Genomic DNA, 24339 nt, shown 5'->3' with positions numbered 1-24339 from the left:
CAAGACATTGTTAAGATGTGTTACTTCAAGATGTTTGTTGACCATATCACATACCGTAGTCCAAACTCAAAGGATTTAAGGATTAAAACTTGACAAATGTCTTGAAATATAACAGGCCTTGTAGTATGCATGGTAACCACAGGCCTGTAAGGAATTGTTCCTTTCTTAAATTTCTATGGAATAAGTGCTGCAAAGCTTTAAGCTTTGGTTTGATTTAGTATCTTAAAGCCAAATGTAGCTCCTAACTTGCAGATTTCTGAAATATTCGGTAACACTTTATTTTACGGTGCCCTTGTTACACATGTTACATGTATGTACTATAGAATTTACTATAAATTATGCATGATTACATGTAACGAACCCTGAACCAAACCTCGGATTTAGATTCCTCCTTGGCTAGCCCAGTGCTTCTGTGATCTATAGAATGGAGCATGTTGAAATGGATGAAGAAGTGGTCAGAAATGTGAGAAGGTGTGACTTTATTGTTATCTGTGGTGCAGTTATGGGTGTAGATGAGATCAAGCTGGTTTCCTGATCTGTGAGTACCGGCGGTGGCGAGGCACGTGAAGAAGTGATATTAACAGCGTGGTTTTCAAATGAATAGTTGTTGCATAGGAAGATAGTGTGGAATATTTCCAATTATTGTTGAAAAGCAAACTTAGACTCCTCATCTTCCAGTTTGGCGAGGAGAGTGGGAGAAGGAGTATTTTGTGGAGAGAGCAGCCGGTGTGAGTCTTCAGGACGAATCCATGTCTCAGTATCACCTGTGAAAGTCAAACTTGGAGGAAGTCAGTCTTGTTCACAGGTGACTGACAGTTCCAGAGGCTCACAGAGAGAGACAGAGGTGTAGGAGGGGAGCCGGATCTGACCTGGGTGAGAGTGAGCGTGTTGTGCCTTGCGTCTTGGGTGAGATCACTTTTTGCGGTGGAGTACAGGAATAAACTGGAAACACATGATGCCTCTATACAATTAAATGAAAGCAAAATGATGTTTAATATGCTGATGTATATCCTTAAGGTAATTTTGTTATCATTTTCCCACACGACTTTGCTCATTGTGACCTTCGTATAATGAAGGTCGTCATTTGTTGAAATTAGTAACTTCGTATTATCACCTATTGTTTTTTGCGGCTGTATGACGTATCACTTTATTGCTCCCTGAACCCTCTGGGTTTGGATGAAAGCGTCTGCTAAATGTAAATTTAGGTCATGCTGAATCAAGTTTAACATACAACCACACGATTCGTTCAAACTGTCACAATACAATTACACCAAATCAGACCTATGAATCAGGTCCACCAAATCAGACCTACGAAGACTACAACGGAAGTACTGAGAAGATTATTGGTGCTCCTTTGCCCACACTTCAGGACCTGTAAGATTCCATAGTGAAAAACAGGTTAAGAAGAATCATCATTGACTCCACACACGCAAAAAATCTTCTTGAACTGTTACCTGTGTAGAATGTTTGTACTAGTAGCTTCCAACACCAAAGAAAATTCCTTGTGTGTGCAAGCACACTTGGCAATAAAGCTCTTCTGATTCTGAATTGGAATGGGAAGGGAATAAGAAAAATTCACAACAAAAATAGTGTGAACTGTTATGATCAGGGTCCCTGTTAAGCAGTGAAGAAATCTGTTCGCTTTTAAAGCTTTATTATTTTATACACTTTCTAGAGTATTAATGTGTTTGGCTATGTGTCTGAATTCATAAAAAGTACAAGAAACACAAAAACAAGTGCAGCTATGCTTTTCGGTTGGTTGTGTTTTAACTTAAATTCAATTAAATTAATTGAAAAGAAGACACAATACAAATACGGTCAATTTAAGAACAAAGCAAGGTTCATGTTAATGTAACATTAGCTTTACAATAATTAACAACATGTTTAATTGTACATGAAAGTCGGCCGAGACTGTTTTTGGGCTGTGCGTGGTATTCTGTCTCGTGGGCTCATGGGAAATAGAAATATCTCAAGTATCCGCCGCTGACTGCTTCAGAATATGGGCATAACCAGTAAGCCATCTGCAAATTGCTCGCCTACTCATTTATGAATCCTGATCATTCTTACATACTACTCTGTTCAAGTACTGTTTGCAACATTATTAAACGCACTTCCAAATCTATCTCCAAGTAGTCCACAACCTGGGAACTTCTCGCCTACTATTTAGTGAATACAGATGATTAGCACTATTCGTTCGCCTACTGCTTTTTTCCAACTACATAGTAATGAAGTATGCCTTTTCGTTGAGCCTCCGTTTATAAAAATACTGGCGGATGTGTGGACTAGGCCTAATTAAAATAAGCAAGAGTAGCTCTTAATACAAAGTACTAACATCATGATTTCCATCTGCGTAATAAATGTCCAACAACAACCACCTGTTGCAAGCTGATTAGGTAAATGAACAAGTCTAGAGAAGCATTACGCAAATCACCAGGGGCGGAGCCATCCTGATTTCCAGATGTATACATTTTGATGCTGGGCTCATAATGCTTCACGGACACTGAAGTTTAGCAATGATGGGGCTGTGGCAAGTGGGATTTGGCTTTGCGCTTGCATTTGCCTTGTCTGATGCACAATGGCGAGGAAGATCAGCTCAAACTCCGAAACCTCGTACATTTAGGCCTCGGTCACACATGCAAGTTCCACTGCAGAGTGAAACCAGGATGTCTCCGTATCCCCAAACCAACAACCCAATGGTTGTGCCACAGATATTTCCTTCTCAGTTTTCAATGCAGACTCCTGGTGTGGTTGGTGGATGGCCCGGTCAAGATCCTGTTGGTGTTCAGTCTAAACAACTTTTGCAGGGTTCGATGGAAAAACTGGCGTGGACCTTTCCAAGACTGGCAGAAGAACCGGTAGAGCCAGAGTTTCCTTTTGAGCTGCGGTACCCTATTTCTCCCAATAGTGTAGGGGCTCAGTGCGGTGAAAATTCAGTGTATGTGGAAGTGATGGAGGACTTCTTCGGTACTGGAACACTACTGGCTTCTGGTTTTGCACTGGGAAGCTGTGGACCAATAGGGCAGGACAATAATGCTCAAGTGCTCCTCTTTGAATCAGAATTGCACGGATGTGGCAGCATGTTAACGGTGAGGAGACCGATCCTCTTACCAAAAGTTTTTAGTTCTGAATAATATAACTAGCATTTTCCTTTAGGTGACCGAAGATGCGCTTGTTTATACCTTCAGCCTGGTCTATACTCCACAAGAGGTTTCAAATGATGTTCCTATTATCAGGAGTAATGGTGCTGTGGTCAGTATTGAGTGTCACTATCCAAGGTAAGGTTCGGAGGTCAAGATGGCTGTATACTCGTGCGTGTAGTAAAATGTTTTGCAGTTTGCGGTGACCAATGTTTCTATAATCTACAGAATGCATAATTTGAGTAGCAATGTCCTGTTGCCCACTTGGGTACCATATGCAGCTATTAAAGTTGCAGAAGAGCGGTTCGTCTTCTCCCTTAAGCTTATGACTGGTTCGTATTATACAGATTTAGTTTTTAATGTAGTTTCAACTTAACTTTGTAGAGCTTATCTATTTTTTTTTCCCTTGAAACAGATGAGTGGCAGTTTGAGAGACCTTCAAACCAGTACTTCCTGGGTGACATTGTGAATGTTGAGGCCTCTGTAAAGACGTTCAATCATGTACCTGTCCGTGTGTTTGTGGACAGTTGCGTAGCCACAGTGTCCCCTGATGTAAACTCTGCCCCCAGATACTCATTCATTGAGAATAATGGGTAAAATGTGGCCGTTTACCCAGACTATCCTAGAAATATTGCAGGGTGTTCAACTTGTTTCTTCACCAGGTGCCTAGTTGATGCCAAAATCACTGGCTCCAGCTCCCGCTACCTTCCTCGAACTCAAATTGATAAGCTGCAGTTTCAACTGGAGGCTTTCAGGTTCCACGAAGTGAACAGTGGGCTGGTATGTATTTGCTTTTTGTTTTGCGTAAATTAGAATTGGGAATTAAACCTGAACCTTGTTGTCTTTGCAGGTCTACATCACATGCATTTTAAAGGTGGTTCCTGTAGCCACTCCAACAAATCCTGAGCAGAAGGCTTGCTCTTTCTCCCCTAATGGGTACGTTGCCCCCAAATAGTTTCACTGGGTCAGTTGGGTGACGTTTATCATTGAGGATGTGTTTTTGTTTGGCAGGTGGGTGTCTGCGGATGAATCTGATCAGGTGTGTGGCTGCTGTGACTCAACCTGTAGCAGCAGTAGTGCAGGCGGTCAGGTTCTTGGAGGTATGGGTTAACACATGGACTAACTACAAATTATTCAGATTATAGTCTCTGCAGTTCCTCACTACTTGTATGATCTCCATAGATCTACGGTGGGAGCAAGCATCTGTTGGGCCCCTCAATGTGAAGGAATTTGGCTTCGGTCAACTGTAATTAGAAATGGCTATGAGATCAAGTGATGAATAAAAACTCTCAATTGATTTATACATGGTCTATAAGTGGTCGTCTTTAAAAAATATCTCTTCATGTACACGTTTGTCACTCAAAGCCCTTCTACCTTAAGCGGCAATTTGGATGAATTCTTGTTAAAAGACTTTTGCTGCCTTTTTCTAGGAAATGCATGGTAGGTACAAAAAGAGCCTGTACCTATCCAAAAATAACATCCCTTTACCATTAAGGGTGTAGAAGCACTTGACTTTGGTTGTGAGGTTAACTTTACACAAACTGTAAATTCTTGCTTGACTTAAACGTAAAGTTAAAATGAGGAAAGCCTTTTAGCTTCTGACTTGTGTAGCTTGAACTCTGTTAACAAGGCTTTTCTAGCAGTTCATCTGACGTAATGACTAGGTGGTGTTATAATGGAAGCTAGAGTTTCCCTTGAGTGACATTGCTGAGGCATGAAGATGGCCTTTTATGCACATGCTATTAGATTATAGTTTATCAACTTTGTTTTGAGTTGGCAACGCAATTGACAACCACCTACCTTCAATTAAAATTGTGTTCTGCATTTTTTGTTGTTGTAAAGCTGCTTGCAACGAATACATTTTTGAAAACTCAAATCCCGCACATTGCAAACTACCTGTGAGGCGAGGAAAAGCCTGAGGCGTGCGCATCACAAAGTCTCTTATGTGCAGAGAACTCTAACCCTGCAAATTCCAAACTATCTCTGGCACAAGGAAATGGCCGAGCTGCATGTATCACAAGCTCCTTTGCACAATATGAGTTTATAAGATTAATTTGCAACATGTCCGAGTATCGTTAATACAAATAAACTGTTGCTCATCTGTTACACGAGCAAAATTATCTTAAAGTGCTGCGTTGGTGGTAGCAGGGCTTTGCAGTAAAAGAGCAGCAGGTAGATCTCTATAGCAGCCTTGGGATAATTCAGATCTTAAGCATGTGTACAGAACAAATTACCCTTACATTTACAATTCAACTGAAAGTGTCTTGTACACTAGTAGATGAAACAATAGAGAAAAGTGTGTTGTTTGTGATGACCTAAGACTTCAGAACAATGTCAATATATTTATTATCCTAATGCAGAAGACACTTTATCAAAGCGGACTAAGTGACAGCAGCCAATATGAGAAACCTTTTTAATTATAAAAATGTGATAAAAAAAACATGCATAAATGCACATATTTAATGATATTTTGTTGCTTGCGTACACAAGCAACCATTTAAAACATATGCATTGATACACATATGGTCAAAGACAAGTAGTTTGATGCATGCACTCAAGCCACATTGTATATCTAATGGAGCATTTCTTCACATTTGATTACTTTCACTGCCAAATTTCAGCCTTCAAAGGCTACACGTTCAAGCTGACCCTAAAGAAAAGGCAACATGCATTGGCTTTGTGGGGTTCAGGTTTTTTGACCGAGGCCCAGCTCTCTGCTTTGATGGAAAATTAAGCAATATTAGAACTAAACTCTGAGAACCTTGTTGTTGTGGTGTTAAAAGTCAACAGTGTTAATGTGAGACAAGTATGATCATTCTCTCCAATGGAACACAAGGGGAAAGGTACGTTTCTCTGTTGTCAGATAACATTCCCTCTGCTTTAATTGGCAGATTTTAGGCTACAACAGCTTCGTATTCTAAAGGCCCAGTGGTCCAGGGGTTATTGCATTGGGTTTGTGGCTTGCAGGATGTCGGATTGCATCTTTTTCTTTCGATACAGGGGAATCTCATCTGAAAGCAAAATTCTTTGTTGTCAGGATAAGTTCTCCTCCTGTGATAGAAGGTTTGGTGATATCAGGCTGAAACTCTACCCACTTGTGGTATAAAAAATAAAAAGTGTTATTGTGAGACAAGTATGGTCTTTCTGTCTAATGAAACACAGAGGGAACGGTATCCGACACCAAGTTTCTCACCCATCAGATTATATTCCATCTGTTTTAATTGGCAAAAATTAGCTTCAAAGGCTTCAAATTCAAACTGCCTCGAAGACAAAAGGTCCTGGTGTCCAGTGGTTAATGCATTGGCTTTGTGGAACTGAGGCCCAGCTCTCTGTAATTCTCAATCAATATAGGGGAATATTATTTGACAGAAACTTTTTTAGCATGCCTATGTTAATATGAATAAATGCTTCATGAGACATATAGTGTCATTTGTGTGCAGGCATCAAACTTATGGATTTTGACTATATGTGCATCCATGACAACTAAGAATGTTGCTGCCAGATGAGATTCTCCTGTGTTCAATGAGAAAAAAGGGGACCAGGGTTTCAAACCACCAGCCTGCCCATGTCTAACCCAAAGCACTAACCACTGGACCAGTTGGGATATTGTTTGGGCCCACTTGAAAGTGAAGCCCATCAAGGGTAAATTCTGCCAGCTATTGCAGGGGGAACTGTATCTCACAGATGGGATTTCTCCTGTCAGATACAGTTCCAGTTAAAGTACATAGGCTTTTTGTGCATGAACGTGTGCTGGTGGAGGCTGCTGTGTATAACATATTAGACATATTAAGCATCCGTTAACCTTATTTCATCAGGTCTTTTTAATCTCTTTGCAGCATAAAATAAAACTTGTTCAACATCACAAATATGTCTCTCTGAAGAGTCCATCATGACAAGTCCCATTCAATATATAATGCAAGTGTCAGAAAGCTTTCACACATATCAGAAATACATCAACGATTTTTGGCTATGTATTCGGGTAATATGCAGAATATTTGACAAGTAACCATTTAAAAAACGAAAGGGAAAAAGGGTGAAAACATTCTGCTGAGTTTGGTTCAGTTTGTGAGGCGCAGCATAAGTTCAAGGAAAGGAGATGAGATAAAATGACAGAGCTCATCCAGTGCCTTTTCTTTATTTTGCAAAAGCAAAATGTTCTGTTTTTAGTTCAAGTGTGCAGTATTCCCATCAAATGACATACTCATAGTCATGTCTGTTTAACCGTCAATCATCCTGGAGTTATTAAGTTGTTTCTACCGTTGTAAGTAAAAGCTCAAGCGATTGCCCTGGTGCACACAAAATATTCCAGCATTGCAGCAACTTGATAGCCTGTTCATTATCAAACTAAAATAGTTATTGGCATTATAATAAGATTAAGTGCTTTTTAACTCCCTTGAAATATTATCCTGTCATATGTCAAATGTAGTTGTGTGTGGCCTTGAAATTTTAGCATGTCTTTGTATATATGAATAAATTCTTCATGAGACAAACAGTGTTGCTTTTTTGCATGCAACAGACTAATTGTTTCTGGCTATATTGCATCCATGTATACGTTTAAAGGGGGGTAGAAATGTGGCAGTCAGGTAAAACAGATCCTGCCCCAAAATTAACCCCAACCCAAGAGGCCATATGACTGACAGGTAAAGTAGCCAATCATGTTTCGTTTTGTGCCACATCATGTCTCGAGGCGTGGAGATGTCCCTGCAGTAACAGAGTGTTGTACATTTACAAATGTGTCAAAAGTCAACAGCAACAATATGATAATATGTTTATGCCGTGAACCTTGCATACTTTTAAGATGATCGTGATGAATTCTTATAGCAACCCTTGCAAACAAGACAGCTTACTGTTAGATCAGACATCTTCGAGTTGTTTTCAGACAGACGCACATCTCCCGTAAATCCTGGGGAATGCAACCAATAAGATGACGACTTCCAACGTGCTTGGAGAAAAGTGTGCCTTATGCATAAGACGTTTAGCCAACGGTTCGTGAGCGTGACGTCTGATGCTGAGACTACAAGCAACCTTGTTATCTGTGATTCTATTTTATGGAGTATGGAAAAAGAGGCTCCAGCCACCATCGTTGAATGTATACCGGGAACCAGAGACATTAGATCAAAGCTGAAAGTGCTGGCTAATGCCTAACAGAAATAAGCAACCTGTTAGTCAGCAAACCCTGGGGGTGCTGTTACGGGTACAGATTGAGAGCTATTTTCACTTATCTCAACCGCTCCACTGCTCGCCATACCTTGCTTTGCAGCTTGTGTCTATGATATGTTCTTGGCTGTCATAACCCAGCCAGTGTAGATTCTGACACAATCTATTATTTTCGAAATAGCCTTGAGCTAACATACCGTTACTGATGATTGAGTGTTAACGGAGAAAAACTAAGAACATCCATTTTGTTCAATGGTCTGCACGTGACTTCTCTGTTTGCCCTATTGCAAATGGACAACAAATGTGAAAACAAGTTTTTCGAGATTTTTTTAGGGTTTGTGTAGGATATTAGGGTCATTGTGATGTTAAAACACTTTAGCCCGCCTGTGAGTCTGTAACATTTTCTAAAGTAACTCTCACTACATTTCACCTGTCACAAAACGGAAAGAGAATTTGAAAACCTCAATCCGAGAGCTTTCCTGTGATGTTAAGTTGGTCAATATTTATTTTGTTAAAGAAGAGAATATTGTTTTTTTCTATGTAATAACGTTTGGCCCACCTGTGGTATACGTGACATTTGAATTATCACTTTTAATATGTTTGTCCCATCGTAAATCTGAAAAATAATTTGAACGATCCAATGATATTTGATGAGATTGTAAGGGTTCTTTTACATTTAGGATAGGATATTAGTAGTTAATAGAAAAAAAGTATTTTTGTCCCACCTGTGTACAGTTTTGGGCAAAATACTCTGGAAAAGTAATTAAATTAATGATCAATCCTTTCAAAAGTAATAAATTACAGTGCATTTCTAGTTATATTACAGTTACATTACTAGTTAGAATATCCTCTTTAGCCTTCTCATAAGTCACGACTCAACTTTATAGGAAAGTGCATTCTTGCAACAAACAAAATTATTCCTGTCTTTTCAGCCATGTAACTTTCCATTCCATTTTCTACCGCTTATCCGAACTACCTCGGGTCACGGGGAGCCTGTGCCTATCTCAGGAGTCATCGGGCATCAAGGCAGGATACACCCTGGATGGAGTGCCAACCCATCGCAGGGCACACACACTCACTCATTCACTCACACCCTACGGACAATTTTTTCCAGAGATGCCAATCAACCTACCATGCATGTCTTTGGACCAGGGGAGGAAACCAGAGTACCCGGAGGAAACCCCCGAGGCACGGGGAGAACATGCAAACTCCACACACACAAGTCGGAAGCGGGAATCAAACCCCCAACCCTGGAGGTGTGAGGCGAACGCGCTGACCACTAAGCCACCGTGCCTCCCTACACCATGTAACTTAAATATTTTAATTTAAAATATATACAATATAAAATCTGTCAAAAATAAAACTAACTAAAATAAACCTCTTTGATTTTTTAACTTAAAACATACAAAACATGTAAAAAGTGCTTTTGCATATGTCTTCATCATTAACAAAAACCTGAACAGCATTAAACCACCAAAAACTAATTTAACAGAGCATAAAATATTGCAAACATCACATGAAGGCTTATAATGCTTACAGCTTCTTGCTTTTTATCTGCCTGGCCCTGGGTCCTAATGTTCTGATTGAACAACTGAAACAGTGGTTGTTATCGCATTAACAGAAGTTTTTCAACTCTCAAGTTAGATCAACTGTTCCTTCTAGGCGTGAGCACAAAACCACTTAAACTAAAACGCCGCTCTACTCTCCAAATAACATAGGTCGTCATTTGTGGAAACTAGTAACTAGGTATTAGCACCTATTGTATATTGCTGCTGTATGAAATATTGTTTTATTTCTCCCTGAACTGCAAATCGCTTTGGATGAGAGAGTCTCCTAAATGAATAAATGTACGTTATGCTGAATCAAGTTAACCGTACAATCACACAGTCTAATCACAATAAAATTGGAACGGGGAGGAAAAATGATAAATTCACAATAAATTGATTGAATTATTATGATCATGGTCCCTGTGAAGATGTGAAGAAATCTATTTGCTTATAAAGCTTTATTATTTTATATACTTTCTAGAGCATAAATCTGTTTCTAAATTCATAAAAAATAAAAACAAGTGTAGCTATGCTTTACGTTTGGTTGTGTTTTAACTTGACAGGTCTAATTAAAATAAGCATAGTATAGCTCTTAATACAAGTACTCACGTCATGATTACTATCTGCATAATAAATGTCCAACAACATCCACCTGTTGCAAGCTGGTTATGTAAATTAACAAGTCTAGAGAAGCATTGCTTCAATCACAAAAGGGGCGGAGCCATCCTGATTGTTAGATGTATAAATTTTGATGCTGGGCTTATTATGTTTCATGGAAATTCATGTCTAGCAATGATGGGGTTGTGGAAAGTTGGATTTGGCGTGATGCTTGTGCTTGCATTTGGCTTGTCTGATGCACAATGGCGAGGAAGATCAGCTCAAACTCCGAAACCTCGTACATTTAGGCCTCGGTCACACATGCAAGTCCCTCAGCAGACAGAAGCCAGGATGCCTCAGTTTCCCCAAACCAACAACCCAATGGTTGTGCCACAGAGATTTCCTTCTCAGTTTGCAATGCAGACTCCTGGTGTGGTTGGTGGAAGGCCCGGTCAAGATCCTGTTGGTGTTCAGTCTAAACAATTTTTGCAGGGTCCGATGGAAAAACTGATGTGGACCTTTCCAAGCCTGCCAGAAGAACCATTACAACCAGAGATTCCTTTTGAGCTACGGTACCCTATTTCTCCCAATAGTGTAGGGGCTCAGTGCGGTGAAAATTCAGTGTATGTGGAAGTGATGGAGGACTTCTTTGGGACTGGAAAACTACTGGCTTCTGGTTTTGCACTGGGAAGCTGTGGACCAATAGGGCAGGACAATAATGCTCAAGTGCTCCTCTTTGAATCAGAACTGCATGGATGTGGCAGCATGTTAACGGTGAGGAGACCGATCCTCTTACCAAAAGTGTTTAGTTCTGAACAATCCTAGAGTAACATTTGTTTCTTTAGGTGACCGAAGATGAGCTTGTTTATACCTTCAACCTGGTCTATACTCCCCAAGTGATTTCAAATGATGTTCCTATTATCCGGAGTAATGGTGCAGTTGTTATTATTGAGTGTCACTATCCAATGTAAGGTTCTGAGTTCAAGATGGCTGTATACTTATGCATATAGTACACTATTTGGCAGTTTGCAATGACCAACGTTTGTACTATAATCTACAGAATGTATAATGTGAGCAGCAATGTCCTGGTGCCCACTTGGGTTCCCTATGCAGCTACTAGGGTTGCAGAAGAGCGGTTCGTCTTCTCCCTAAAGCTTATGACTGGTTTGTATTATACAGATTTAGCTTTTAATGTAGTTTCAACTTAATTTTCTAGACCTTATCCATTTTTTTTTTTTCCCTTAACACAGATGAGTGGCAATTTGAGAGGCCTTCAAACCAGTACTTCCTGGGTGACATTGTGAATATTGAGGCCTCTGTGAAGACCTACAACCATGTACCTGTCCATGTGTTTGTGGACAGTTGCGTAGCCACTGTGTCCCCTGATGTAAACTCTGCCCCCAGATACTCCTTCATTGAGAATAATGGGTAAGACGTGGCCACTTACCCAGACTATCCAAGTATTCCAGGGTGTTTACCTTGTTTCTTCACCAGGTGCCTGGTTGATGCCAAGTTCACCGGCTCGAGCTCCCGCTTCCTGCCTCGCACTCAAATTGATAAGCTGCAGTTTCAACTGGAGGCTTTCAGGTTCCACGAAGTGAACAGTGGGCTGGTATGTATTTGCTTTTTGTTTTGAGTAAATTAGAATTTGGAATTAAACCTGAACCCTGTTGTCTTTGCAGGTCTACATCACATGCATTTTGAAGGCGGTTCCTGTAGCCACTCCAACAAATCCTGAGCAGAAGGCTTGCTCGTTCTCCCCTAATGGGTATGTTTCCCCCTAATAGTCTCACTGGGTCAGGGTGATGTTTATCATTGAGGATGTTTTCGTTTTGCAGGTGGTTGTCTGTGGATGAATCTGATCAGGTGTGTGGCTGCTGTGACTCAACCTGTAGCAGCAGTAGTGCAGGTGGTCAGGTTCTTGGAGGTATGGGTTAACACTTGGACTAACTACAAATTATTCAGATTATGGTCTCTGCAGTTCCTCACTACTTGTATGTTCTCCATAGATCTACGGTGGGAGCAAGCATCTGTTGGGCCCCTCAATGTGAAGGAATTTGGCTTCGGTCGACTGTAATTCAAAATGGCAATGAGGACAATTAGTGAATAAAAACTAAGTGATTTATACATGGTCTATCAGTGGTCGTCCTTCAAAAAGTCTTTCATATCACTGTACCTGTTTGCCATGTTATATTTCTGCTGTCACTCAAAGCCATTCTAGCCCTTCTGTACAGTCCAAACTTCCCTTACGTTGACAAGTCAACTGAAAGTGTCTTGTGCACTAGTAGATGAAACGACAGAAGAATCTATTTAGTTTGTGAAGACCTGAGACATTGTTCCAATGTCTATGTATTTTCTTGTGTAGAAGACACTTTAATCTAGTGGATTTATAAATTCAGCACCTGACGCAACAGCCAATATGAGAAACATTATTTATACTATGATAAACCTATGCATGAATGCACATTTCTTAATTGAATGTTTGCTTGCATGAACAAACTTGATAGTTTAATATTTCGAGGGCACACACATTACATGTTACACCTGATAGTATTTGAAGGTGGTAATATTGGGGCATGATCTTTTTGGCAAATTGCCAGGATTTCGCCCCTTTCAAACATATGCATTGCACATATGGTCAAAAACAAGTAGTTTGATGCAAGCACTAAAGGCACTTTATATATCTCATGGAGCATGTTTTCATAGTTGAATACTTCAACTGGCAAATTTCAGCCTTCAAAGGCTACATGTTCAAGCTGATCCTAAACAATGGGCAAAGTGAATTGGCTTTGTGGGGTTCAGTTTGTTAGACTATCTCTCTGCTTTTATGGAAACTTTAGTGATATTAGGCCCAAACTCTGTGAACCTAGTTGTTGTGGTGCTAAAAGTCAACATTGTTACTGTGAGAAGTATGAACTTTCTATCCAATGGAACACAACGGGAACAGTATCTGACACCAAGTTTCTCTGTCGTTAGATCACATTCCCTCTCCTTTAATTGGCAAATTTGAGCCTATAACGGCTTCGTATTCTACAGACCCAGGGGTTCTTGAAATGGGTTTGTGGCTTGCAGGATGTCAGATTGCATCTTTTTCTTTCGATACAGGGGAATCTTATCTGAAAGTAATATTTGATGTCAGGGTGTCAGGGCTTTCATGGAAAGTTTACTGATATCAGGCTGAAACTTTGAGAACCTACTTGTGATAAGTCAACAGTGTTAATGTGAGAAGTATGAATTATCTGATGGAACAAAAGGGAACTCTATTTGTTCTGTTTGAACTCTAAGATGCAAGTGTCAGAAAGCATTCACACATTTGATAAATGCATCTGTTTTTTTGCTATGTATTTGGGGAATAAGTAGAATATTTGACAAGTAGCAAATTAAAAAAACAAAAGGGAAAAAAGTGGTGAAAACATTCTGCGGATTTTTTTCATTTTGTAAGGCGCAGTACTCCACAAATAAGTCCAAGGAAAGGGGATGAGATGATTCAGCACATCCTGTAAATTTTCTTTACTTTGCAAAAGCATAATGTTCTGTTTTTAGTTCAAGTGTGCAGTATTCCCATCAAATGACATACTCATAGTCATGTCTGTTTAACTGTAAATCATCCTGGAGTTATTATGAAGTTTCTGCCCTTGTAAGTAAAAGCTCAAGCGATTGCCCTGGTGCACACAAAATATTCCAGCATTGCAGCAACTTGACAGCCTGTTCATTATCAAACTAAAATAGTTATTGGCATTATTATAAGATTAAGTGCTTTTTAACTCCCTTGAAATATTATCCTGTCATATGTCTAATGTAGTTGTGTGTGGCCTTGAAATTTTGAAATTTTTATATGAATAAATATTTCATGAAACAAACAGTGTTGCTTTTGTGCATGCATCAGACTAATTGTTTCTGGCTATATTTGCATCCATGTATACGTTTAAAGGGGGTAGAAACGTGGAAGTTAGGTAAAACAGATCCTGCCCCCCAAATTACCCCCAACGCCTTTTAAAAACGATCCTGTCATGTGAAACATGTAGTGTGTGTGGCCTTGACATTTTACCATGTATATATAAATATGAATAAATGCTTGATGAGACAAACAGTGTTGTTTGTGTAGAGGCATCAAACTAATTGTTTTTGACTGAAAAATAAGACTGTTGCTGTCAGATAAGGTTCTCCTGGGTTCAATGTGGGGAAAAAAGGTGGAAGGTCTGGAACATATCGCCGCTTTCTTTGGCAGTGGCCCGCCCAGGAGGCCAAATGACTTACAGCTAAAGCAACCAATCATGTTTCGTTTTGTGCCGCGTCATGTTGAGATGCGTGGAAATGTCCCCGCAGTAACCGACCATTGTACATTCACGAATGTGTCAAAAGTCAACAGCAACAAATTTATTATAAGTTTATGCTGTTAAATTTGCATACTATTAAGTGTTAAAAGTTTAGTCGATAGTGATTAATTCTTATATCAACCATTGTAAACACGACAGCTTACATTTTAGATCAAACGTCTTTGTGTTTTTTTCAGGCAGACCGCACGTCTTCCATAAATCCTGGGGAATACAACCAATCAGATATCGACTTCGAACATACTGAACTGTTTCCAGAAAAGTGTGTGTTTAGCAAACGACTACAAGCAACCTGGTTATCGGTGATTCTATTTTATGGAGTATGGAAAAAGAGGCTCCAGCCACCATCGTTGAATGTATAATGGGAACCAGAGACATTAGATCAAAGCTGAAAGTGCTGGCTAATGCTAAACATAAATAAGCAACCTGTTACCCAGCAAACCCTGGGGGAGCTGTTACGGGTACAGATTGAGAGCTATTTTCACTTATCTCAACCGCTGTACTGCTCACCATACCTTGCTTGGCAGCTTGTGTCTTCAATATGTTCTTGGCTGTCATAACCCAGCCAGTACAGACTCTGACACAATCTATAATATTCAAAATAGCCTTGAGCTAACATACCGTTACTGATGATTGAGTGTCAACTGACTAAATCTTAAAACATCCATTTTGTTCAATGGTCTGCACGTGACTCCTCTGTTTGCCCTATTGCAAAATGGACAACAAATGTGAAAACCACAAACTTAGAGGTTTCAAGTGATGTATAGTTTGTCAAGATTTTTGTAGGGTTTGTGTAGGATATTAGGGTCATTGTGATGTTAAAACACTTTAGCCCGCCTGTAAGTCTGTAACATTTTTAAAAATAACTCACTACGACCTGACCTGTCAAAAAACGGAAAGAGGATTTGAAAACTACAGTCCAAGAGCTTTCCTGTGATTTATAGTTTGTCAATATTTATTTAGTTTTAGAAGAGAATATTAGTTTTTTTCTATGTTATAACACTTTAGGCCACCTGTGGTATACTGTATGTGACATTTCTATTATAACTTTTAATATGTTTGTCCCATCATACATCGGATAAAGAATTTGAAAACTTTCCAATGATATTTGATGAGATTGTCAGGGTTCTTTCAGATTTAGCATAGGGTATTAGCAGTTAATAGAAAAAAAAGTGGTTTGTCCCACCTGTGGACAGTGTTGGGCAAATTACTCTGGAAAAGTAATTAAATTACCGATCAATCCTTTCAAAAGTAGTTAATTACATTTCTAGTTACATTATTAGTTAGAATATCCTCTTTAGCCTTCTCATAAGTCACGACTCAACTTCATAGGGAAGTGCAATTCTCACAACAAACTAAATTATTCCTGTCTTTTCTAACTTTTCAGCCATGTAACTTAAATATTTTAATTTAAAATATATATAATATAAAATCTGTCAAAAATAATAATAATTAAAATAAAACTCTGAAATTTTAACTTAAAACATACAAAACATGTAAAAAGTGCTTTTGCACATGTCTTCATCATTAACAAAAACCTGAACATTCAAGCACCAAAAACTAATTTAACAGAGCATAAAATATTGCTAACATCACATGAAGGCTTATAATGCTTACAGCTTCTTGCTTTTTATCTGCCTGGCCCTGGGTCCTAATGTTTGGATTGAACAAGTGAAACAGTGGTTGTTATCGCATTAACAGAAGTTCTTCAAATCTCAAGTTAGATCAACTGTTCCTTCTAGGCGTGAGCACCAAACCATCCTAACTAAAATGCCGCTCTACATGTGCGCTAGATGGATTATTGTACTTCATGAAAATGTTCTTGTTATTTGAGAAGTGGTTCAAAGTCTCAAGCTCATAATCTCCTAACCTCAAGTAAACCATGACTTTTCTGCAGAGCTCCCTTCGGGCTGTACCTCAAAATTGAAAAAATCCATCCCATAACAAGGTATGGCTGGTTTGTTGGCACACACATAGTTTTTTCTGCTACAGGAGCAATTGCACTGCACTCTGCCATCAGAAGCTCCTTCACATGCTCCTACTGTCATCTCTCAGCCGTGTGAGTTTTAATTTTGGACAACTGACAGCTGCAAGAAGTCCATCTTTGTTGTCGAGCGCATCAGCCAAACGAGTCTGGATTGCCTGAAAATACAATATGATGTATTTGTTATAGCTATCTATTTAGTTCTATTTGTTTTGTCATTGTATCATTTGCAATGCAAGCTATTCGTCTTAGACTTACACGATGTGGGGCCATGAACATTTTAATATTGTGTTAGGTTATTCACACTTAAATTTTAACTATTATTAGTTTTGCTAAATAGTTCTGACTATCTTTTAACATACTGCACTATGCCCTTTACCCTGTTCTTAAAGGTGCAATGCAACAGATTGCCAAAATGTATAGAAACATTCCTTCACAGTGACATCTGGAAGATCATTTTCAAGATAAGGGTCTTTGCCATAAGAACTTCAAGTCTGGGTAATAAAGCACCATTAGAACAGTCATCTCCTTATAAAATGTCCAGTGGAGCTGTAAGGGGCTTCATTGAACAGGAAATCCTTGTCGTTGAAGCACTCCACTCCCTTAAGTTATTTATAGAAACTTCTGTGATTCTGGAAACAGCCTCATGAAAGGAATTCCACCATGGAAGTACACTACCATTGATGACAGTACCCGTAGCTTTCTCTGGCCGACTTCCTGGGATTGTTCTGAAGCAACCGTTGATCGGCTTGCCTTTGTCCAAAGACCTGTGCATTTTGCTATACTAGTCCAGCCTCTACCGACAAAAAATCTACTAGAAATTAACCGGTTCGCATTGACCGCCGCCATAGGTTGAGAATATAAAAGTTTAATCAGATCAGTAAAGTTACCACAAAGATTTAACCTCTCTAAAACAGCAAAAAAGGGCCACTCCACCCTATCGAACGCCTTTTCGGCATCAAGCGAGATAATTAAATTGGAAGTTTTGTTTTTTTGTACGTGATCAAGGATATTTAGCAGTCTCCGTATATTATCCAAACCATATTTAAACTTTACAAAACAGGTCTGGTCGGGAGAAACGACAGAGTGGAGGTTGGATTCGAGGCGTTGAGCCATTGCTTTGGCCATGATTTTATAATCGACATTCAGTAAACTAATCGGGCGTTATGAGGAGCAGTCTAAGGGGTCTTTGTCATTTTTCAAAATTAGGCAGATAACAGCAGAGGACCAGGAATGTGAGAGCATTTGTGTCCAGTCCGAGTCTGTGGGGTGATTGTCAATGATACAATTGAAGTCCCCACCCAAGATTCCCAGATTACCACATATCTGATTGAATTGCAAAACTATCCCGGATATACAACTGGGACAATCAGTATTTGGGGCATATACGTTCCCAATTGTGATGTACATTCCAAAGATTTATCCCTAATATATATCTTCCTTCAGAGTCAGACTCTACATGATCCAGATGGAAAGGAATGTCCTTATGGATTAGAGTTGCTACACCACTGCTATTCGACATATAAGAGGAGTAATATATCTGACAACCCAGTCTCTTTTTTTAGTTTACAGTGCTCGGTGTCCGCCAAATGGGTTTCTTGCCACAAAGCAATGGATATACGTTCTTTCTTGAGAATTGTCAACATTTTCTTTCTCTTTATATTTATATTTATTTATATTTAGTCATTTGGCAGACGCTTTTATCCAAAGCGACTTACAGTGCACTTATTACAGGGACAATCCCCCTGGAGCAACATGGAGTAAAGTGTCTTGCTCAAGGACACACTGGTGGTGGCTGCTGGAATCGAACCAGCAACCTTTGATTTATCAGTTCAGTGGTTTAACCCACTAGACCACCATCTCCTCTTTATGACATGGCCAATACCCCTCACATTCAAAGTTACTATTTTAACAGTGCCTTACATGTAAAAAAGAAAAGTGTTAAGAAGCTGATGTACCAATAGACTATATAGTCTGATACCCAAGAGACATAAAGAGTGAGCAGAACAATACCACAGATTAAACTCTGAAAAACCCCAAACAAACCCCCCCACAGACCCCAACCCCAAATGATAGGGTACAAAGAATGACAAAAGATCACAACATGAGATAATGTATACAAAACATCTGTCATCATGCAGATATACCACTATGAAAACTAGCCCCTTCAAAATCTGCACCTATATAAACAGTATACGCAGCCTGTATTAGAATGATTGAACACCTAATTTAGAAGAAAATTGGTAAATTAATAAAAATACATTGTAAACCGGGTGACATGACACATGGGTGTAATTGTACGGAGTCTGAGTCCGGTATCTGATGAGTTTCAGAAAGAAATACAAACCTCCGAAAATCTACATGGAGGATAGCCTAATCTATACAAGAGATTCCAGGAAAGCTTTAGCCGAGTTCGGATCGTCAAATACACAATCCCTGGTATAAGCATCTGAGCTGAGCAGGGTAGACAAATCCAGGGAGGACATAATCTTGGCCACCGCATTGAACTTGCGACGTTTATGGAGGACAATTGGAGATAAACCTGAATAAAACTTTAGCTCCGTACTGTCGTGGATAATCTTCTTCTTTAGCGCTGCTCTAAGAATAGTCTCCTTGTCGGTAAATTGTAGAAAACGAACCAGGATACTCCATGGGGATGAGGTCGGATTCTTAGGCGCAAATGTAGGAGACCTGTGGGCCCTTTTGAAATCCATTTGAAAGTAACCTTAAGGGAGTCTGTATTCAGGTCTAGCTATTTGGGGAAAGAGTAACAAAGAAATGAGGCAAGTGTACCAGAGCCTTCAGCTCCTTCTGGTAGACCGACTATTCTCAAATTCTATCAACAACCTCTGTTCTCCAGATCATCCACTTTTGTTTGAAGTTGTTCTAATTTAGTCAGCAGACCAGCTAGCTGGCCTTTCGACGCTGCCGCAGAGTCTTCTGCGGATAAGATCCTCTCAGCCTCCGTCAAACGAGTCTCAATACCGTCCATCCTCTCAGTGAGGGCTGCAAATGAGTTTTGTAGAGAGGAAATGAATTCGGCTATTTCCTCCAATCGATTAGTTACCCAATCGAGGTGAGCGCAATTGGTTTTTATTTTCCGAGAGTACCAGCGGCAAGTCCGATTGAGCAATTGTGCTATTAGCATAATCTTCGGTTGGCGGCGGTGGTTGCGTAGCCTTCTCTTTTTCCTTTGTTTTGTGCAAGTGCGTTGATGCGAAAATCTAAAAATCTTTTTCCGAAGATGGGTCGGACAAAGTTGAAAGGCCGTAAGATGAAGTAAAACGAGAAGTTCAGAGGAAGAGGTGCGAAATAAACAAAAGTTGAAGCGGAGCCGGAAACTTTGGCAGCCATCTCGCTTTGGGTCACATGACCACCCTAACAACATATTTTAAATATGTTCTTTTGTGGACTGCAGATGAAAGAAAGTCATACGGGTTTTAAATGTGTGAATAAATGATGACAGATTTTTTGTTTTTAGGTGAACTATCCCTTTAAGCTTCGATAGTATCTGAAGGCCAGTAGCTTCTTGCAGATTTGGGATATTTTTTCACAAGTGGTTCAGTGCTGAAATCAGAAACATGGAGGCTGACAGTTTACTGAACACATACTTTTTAAAAACGTTTTAAATCTGCATTTAGCAACTTTGTATTTAACAGTTTTCATTTGAATATCTCAACATATTTAGTTTAGAATCTTTATTTGATTGTGGCAGCATGATACCTTGGTTTACATATGTCTATCGTTAAATCACTGAGAGAAACCCTCACCAGCCAATTGCTGTGGGTATTAGTAAGTTTGCTGACATCCAAAGTAATGAAGTTAACCCTGTCCTTTCTCTCTGCAGCTTTTGAATAGGTTTAAGAGCAAACTCTTAACTAAAAACTTTTACTGTTATTTAGGAGAACTCCTAGTGAAAAGAAAAAATGTTTTGTTAATATGGCCCAAAGTCTATTATTTGTTGTTGGCTTGAGTCATGTTTTTTATGTATATATGCTTTACTTTAATTGTTATACACTCTGTTCTTTATTGTTTTTGCATTAGTTTATGTGGAAAATGCTATTTTTAATGTTATCTGAGTGCTTAATTTATTTAGGGAGTGTCAGATTATAAATGTATGGCAAATGAAATGTAAGAAGTGTTTTTAATAAAGTGGAAATAAATGTGTACATAATTTTGCTTTATATGTGAAATATACCAAAGATATAGATAGATAAGTATAGTATAGCTCTTAATACAAAGTACTCACATCCTGATTTCCATCTGCATAATAAATGTCCAACAACATTCATTTGTTGCAAGCTGGTTATGTAAATTAACAAGTCTAGAGAAGCATTACTCCAATCACTAGAGGGGCGGAGCCAGTTGTATAAATTCTGATGCTGGTCTTCTGATGCTTCATGGAAACTCATGTTTAGCAATGATAGGGCTTTGGCAAGTTGGATTTGGCTTGGTGTTTATGCTTGCATTTGGCTTGTCTGATGCACAATGGCGAGGAAGATCAGCTCAAACTCAGAAACATCGTACATTTAGGCCTCGGTCACACATGCAAGTTCCTCAGCAGACTGAAACTAGGATGCCCCAGTTTCCCCAAACCAACAACCCCATGCTTGTTCCAAAGAGATTTCCTTCTCAGTTTTCAATGCAGACTCCTGGTGTGGTTGGTGGAAGGCCCGGTCAAGATCCTGTTGGTGTTCAGTCTGAACAACTTTTGCAGGGTCCGATGGAAAAACTGACGTGGACCTTTCCAAGCCAGCCAGAAGAACCATTACAGCCAGAGATTCCATTTCAGCTCCGGTACCCTATTTCTCCCAATAGTGTAGGGGCTCAGTGCGGTGAAAATTCAGTGTATGTGGAAGTGATGCAGGACTTCTTTGGTACTGGAAAACTAATGGCTTCTGGTTTTGCACTGGGAGGCTGTGGACCAATAGGGCAGGACAATAATGCTCATGTGTTCATCTTTGAATCAGAACTGCATGGATGTGGCAGCATGTTAACTGTGAGGAGACTGATCCTCTCACCAAAAGTGTTTAGTTCTGAATAATATAACTGGGTAACATTCTTGTTTCTTTAGGTGACCGAAGGTGAGCTTGTTTATACCTTCAGCCTCGTCTATACTCCCCAAGAGATTTCAAATGATGTTCCTATTATCAGGAGTAATGCTGCTGTGGTCAGTATTGAGTGTCACTATCCAAGGTAAGGTTCAGAGTTCAAGATGGCTGTATACTCGTGCGTGTAGTAAAAGATTTGGCCGTTTGCAGTGACCAATGTTTTCTATAATCTACAGAATGCATAATTTGAGCAGTAACGTCCTGGTGCCCACTTGGGTACCATATGCAGCAACCAAGGTTGCAGAAGAGTGGTTTGTCTTCTCCCTCAAGCTTATGACTGGTTTGTAGTATATGGATTTAGCTTTTAATATAGTTTCAACTTAATTTTGTAGACCTTATCTTAATTTTCCTTGGAACAGATGAGTGGGAGTTTGAGAGGCCTTCAAACCAGTACTTCCTGGGTGACATTGTGAATATTGAGGCCTCTGTGAAGACCTACAACCATGTACCTGTCCGTGTGTTTGTGGACAGTTGTATAGCCACGGGTTCCCCTGATGTGAACTCTGCCCCCAGATACTCATTCATTGAGAATAATGGGTAAAATGTGACCATTTACTCAACCTATCCTAAAAGTATTGCAGGGTGTTTACCTTGTTTCTTCACCAGGTGCCTGGTTGATGCAAAGTTCACCGGCTCGAGCTCCCGCTACATGCCTCGAACTCAAATCGATAAGCTGCAGTTTCAGCTGGAGGCTTTCAGGTTCCATGAAGTGAACAGTGGGCTGGTATGTATTTGATTTTGTTTAGAGTAAATTAGTGCACTGTTTAGAAACCTGAACCCTGTTGTCTTTGCAGGTCTACATCACATGCATTTTGAAGGCTGTTCCTGTAGCCACTCCAACAAATCCTGAGCAGAAGGCTTGCTCGTTCTTCCCTGATGGGTACGTTGCCCCCAAATAGTCTCACTGGGTCAGTCGGGTGATGTTCATCATTGAGGACGTGTCTTTGTTTGGCAGGTGGGTGTCTGTGGATGAATCTGATCAGGTGTGTGGCTGCTGTGACTCAACCTGTAGCAGCAGTAGTGCAGGCGGTCAGGTTCTTGGAGGTATGGGTTAACACATGGACTAACTACATATTATTCTGATTATGGTCTTGGAAGTTTCTCACTACTTGTCTGTTCTCCATAGATCTACGGTGGGAGCAAGCCTCTGTTGGGCCCCTCAATGTGAAGGAATTTGGCTACAGTCGACTGTAATTTGAAATGGCTATGAGGTCAAGTGATGAATTAAAATGTGATTTATACTACATCTATCAGTGGTTGTCCTTCGCAAAGTCTTGCATGTACACATTTGCCATGTTATGGTTCATTGTCACTCAAAGCCCTTCTTCCTTCAGCGGTATTTTTGATGAATACTTGTTACAGGACTTTTGCTTGGTCCTGCATGGTAGGCATAAAAAAGCCTGTACCTACCAAAAAGTAACATCCTATACCCTGAGGGTAAATGGGTCTATAATGGTGTAGAAGCCCGTAACTGTGGTTGTGATCTTAACTTCACAACTTTGAATTCTATCTTGAATCGGATGTGGGTGAAGGGTTTTCCAAGGGTCAATGTTGAATTAAAAGTCAAAATGACGAAAGCCTTTTTGAGATGGAGTTCGAGACGAACTGGATCTGTTTACAAGGCTTTTCTAGTAGTTCATGTGATGCAATGCATAGTTGGTGTTGTAATGAAAGCTAGTGATTTTCTTGAGCGACTTTAAAGCATGATGGATACAAGCCAGTGTTCACGCTGTTGCCTTTATGCACATGCTGTTAGCTTTAGTTTGTATTGAGTTTGCCTTTAGTTTGTAGTTGGTTTCAGCAATTCAACTGACAACCACTACGTTCAATTAAAATTTTAGTATTCTGCAAAGTTGCTTACAGCAAATACATTTTTCAAAACTCAAAGCCCGCACATTACAAACTGTATCTGGTGTGAGGAAATGCCCAAGCTGTGTGCATTACCAGCTCTTTTGCACAAAGAAATGGCCACAATGTTTAATTTGCAACATTGAGTATCATTAATACGAATAAACTGCTTCTCTATTGCACAAAAGTAAACAAACAATGATTTTAAAGTGCTACTTTGGTGATGGTAGGGCTATGCAGTAAAAGGGCAGCAGGTGGATCTCTATAGCAGCCTTACAATAATTCAGGTCTTAAGCATGTGTGCAGACCAAATTTTCCTTATATTGACAAGTTAACTGAAAGTGCCTTTTGCACTAATAATGAAAAAACTGAAAAATGTATTGACATGGTTCTAAAGTCTTAGGTCGTCAAACAGTGTTAAAAAAAATTATCCTAATGCACCAGATGCTTTATCATAGCGGACATACAAATGCAGGACTGCAGTGACAGTCTCCAAAATGAGAAACATTTTTATAAAATATGCATAAATGCACATTTAATTATTTAATTATTTTGTTGCTTGCATGCACACGAGCAACACTGCGTCTCATGAAGCAGTTACTCATCATGCCACAACAGTTTAAT

The 24339-nt window shown here is 39.6% G+C and overlaps 2 protein-coding genes across 2 annotated transcripts; both read left to right on the top strand.

The window, feature by feature from the left end:
* The first annotated feature begins 10636 nt into the window (after nucleotides 1-10636).
* Nucleotides 10637-12515, top strand: LOC130439414 (zona pellucida sperm-binding protein 3-like). Its single transcript, XM_056772035.1, has 8 exons — nucleotides 10637-11212; nucleotides 11284-11405; nucleotides 11499-11602; nucleotides 11689-11866; nucleotides 11933-12050; nucleotides 12121-12206; nucleotides 12277-12365; nucleotides 12448-12515. The coding sequence occupies exons 1-8, from the start codon at nucleotides 10637-10639 to the stop codon at nucleotides 12513-12515; spliced, it is 1341 nt and encodes a 446-aa protein (XP_056628013.1).
* Nucleotides 12516-21176: 8661 nt separating this feature from the next.
* On the top strand, nucleotides 21177-23061 carry LOC130439413 (zona pellucida sperm-binding protein 3-like). Its single transcript, XM_056772034.1, has 8 exons — nucleotides 21177-21755; nucleotides 21831-21952; nucleotides 22044-22147; nucleotides 22227-22404; nucleotides 22474-22591; nucleotides 22662-22747; nucleotides 22823-22911; nucleotides 22994-23061. The coding sequence occupies exons 1-8, from the start codon at nucleotides 21177-21179 to the stop codon at nucleotides 23059-23061; spliced, it is 1344 nt and encodes a 447-aa protein (XP_056628012.1).
* The last annotated feature ends 1278 nt before the right edge of the window (nucleotides 23062-24339 follow it).

Source organism: Triplophysa dalaica, chromosome 17 (genome assembly GCF_015846415.1).
Source record: "Triplophysa dalaica isolate WHDGS20190420 chromosome 17, ASM1584641v1, whole genome shotgun sequence".
Taxonomy (NCBI): Eukaryota; Metazoa; Chordata; class Actinopteri; order Cypriniformes; family Nemacheilidae; genus Triplophysa; species Triplophysa dalaica.
This window is presented reverse-complemented; position numbering and strand designations above follow the sequence as displayed.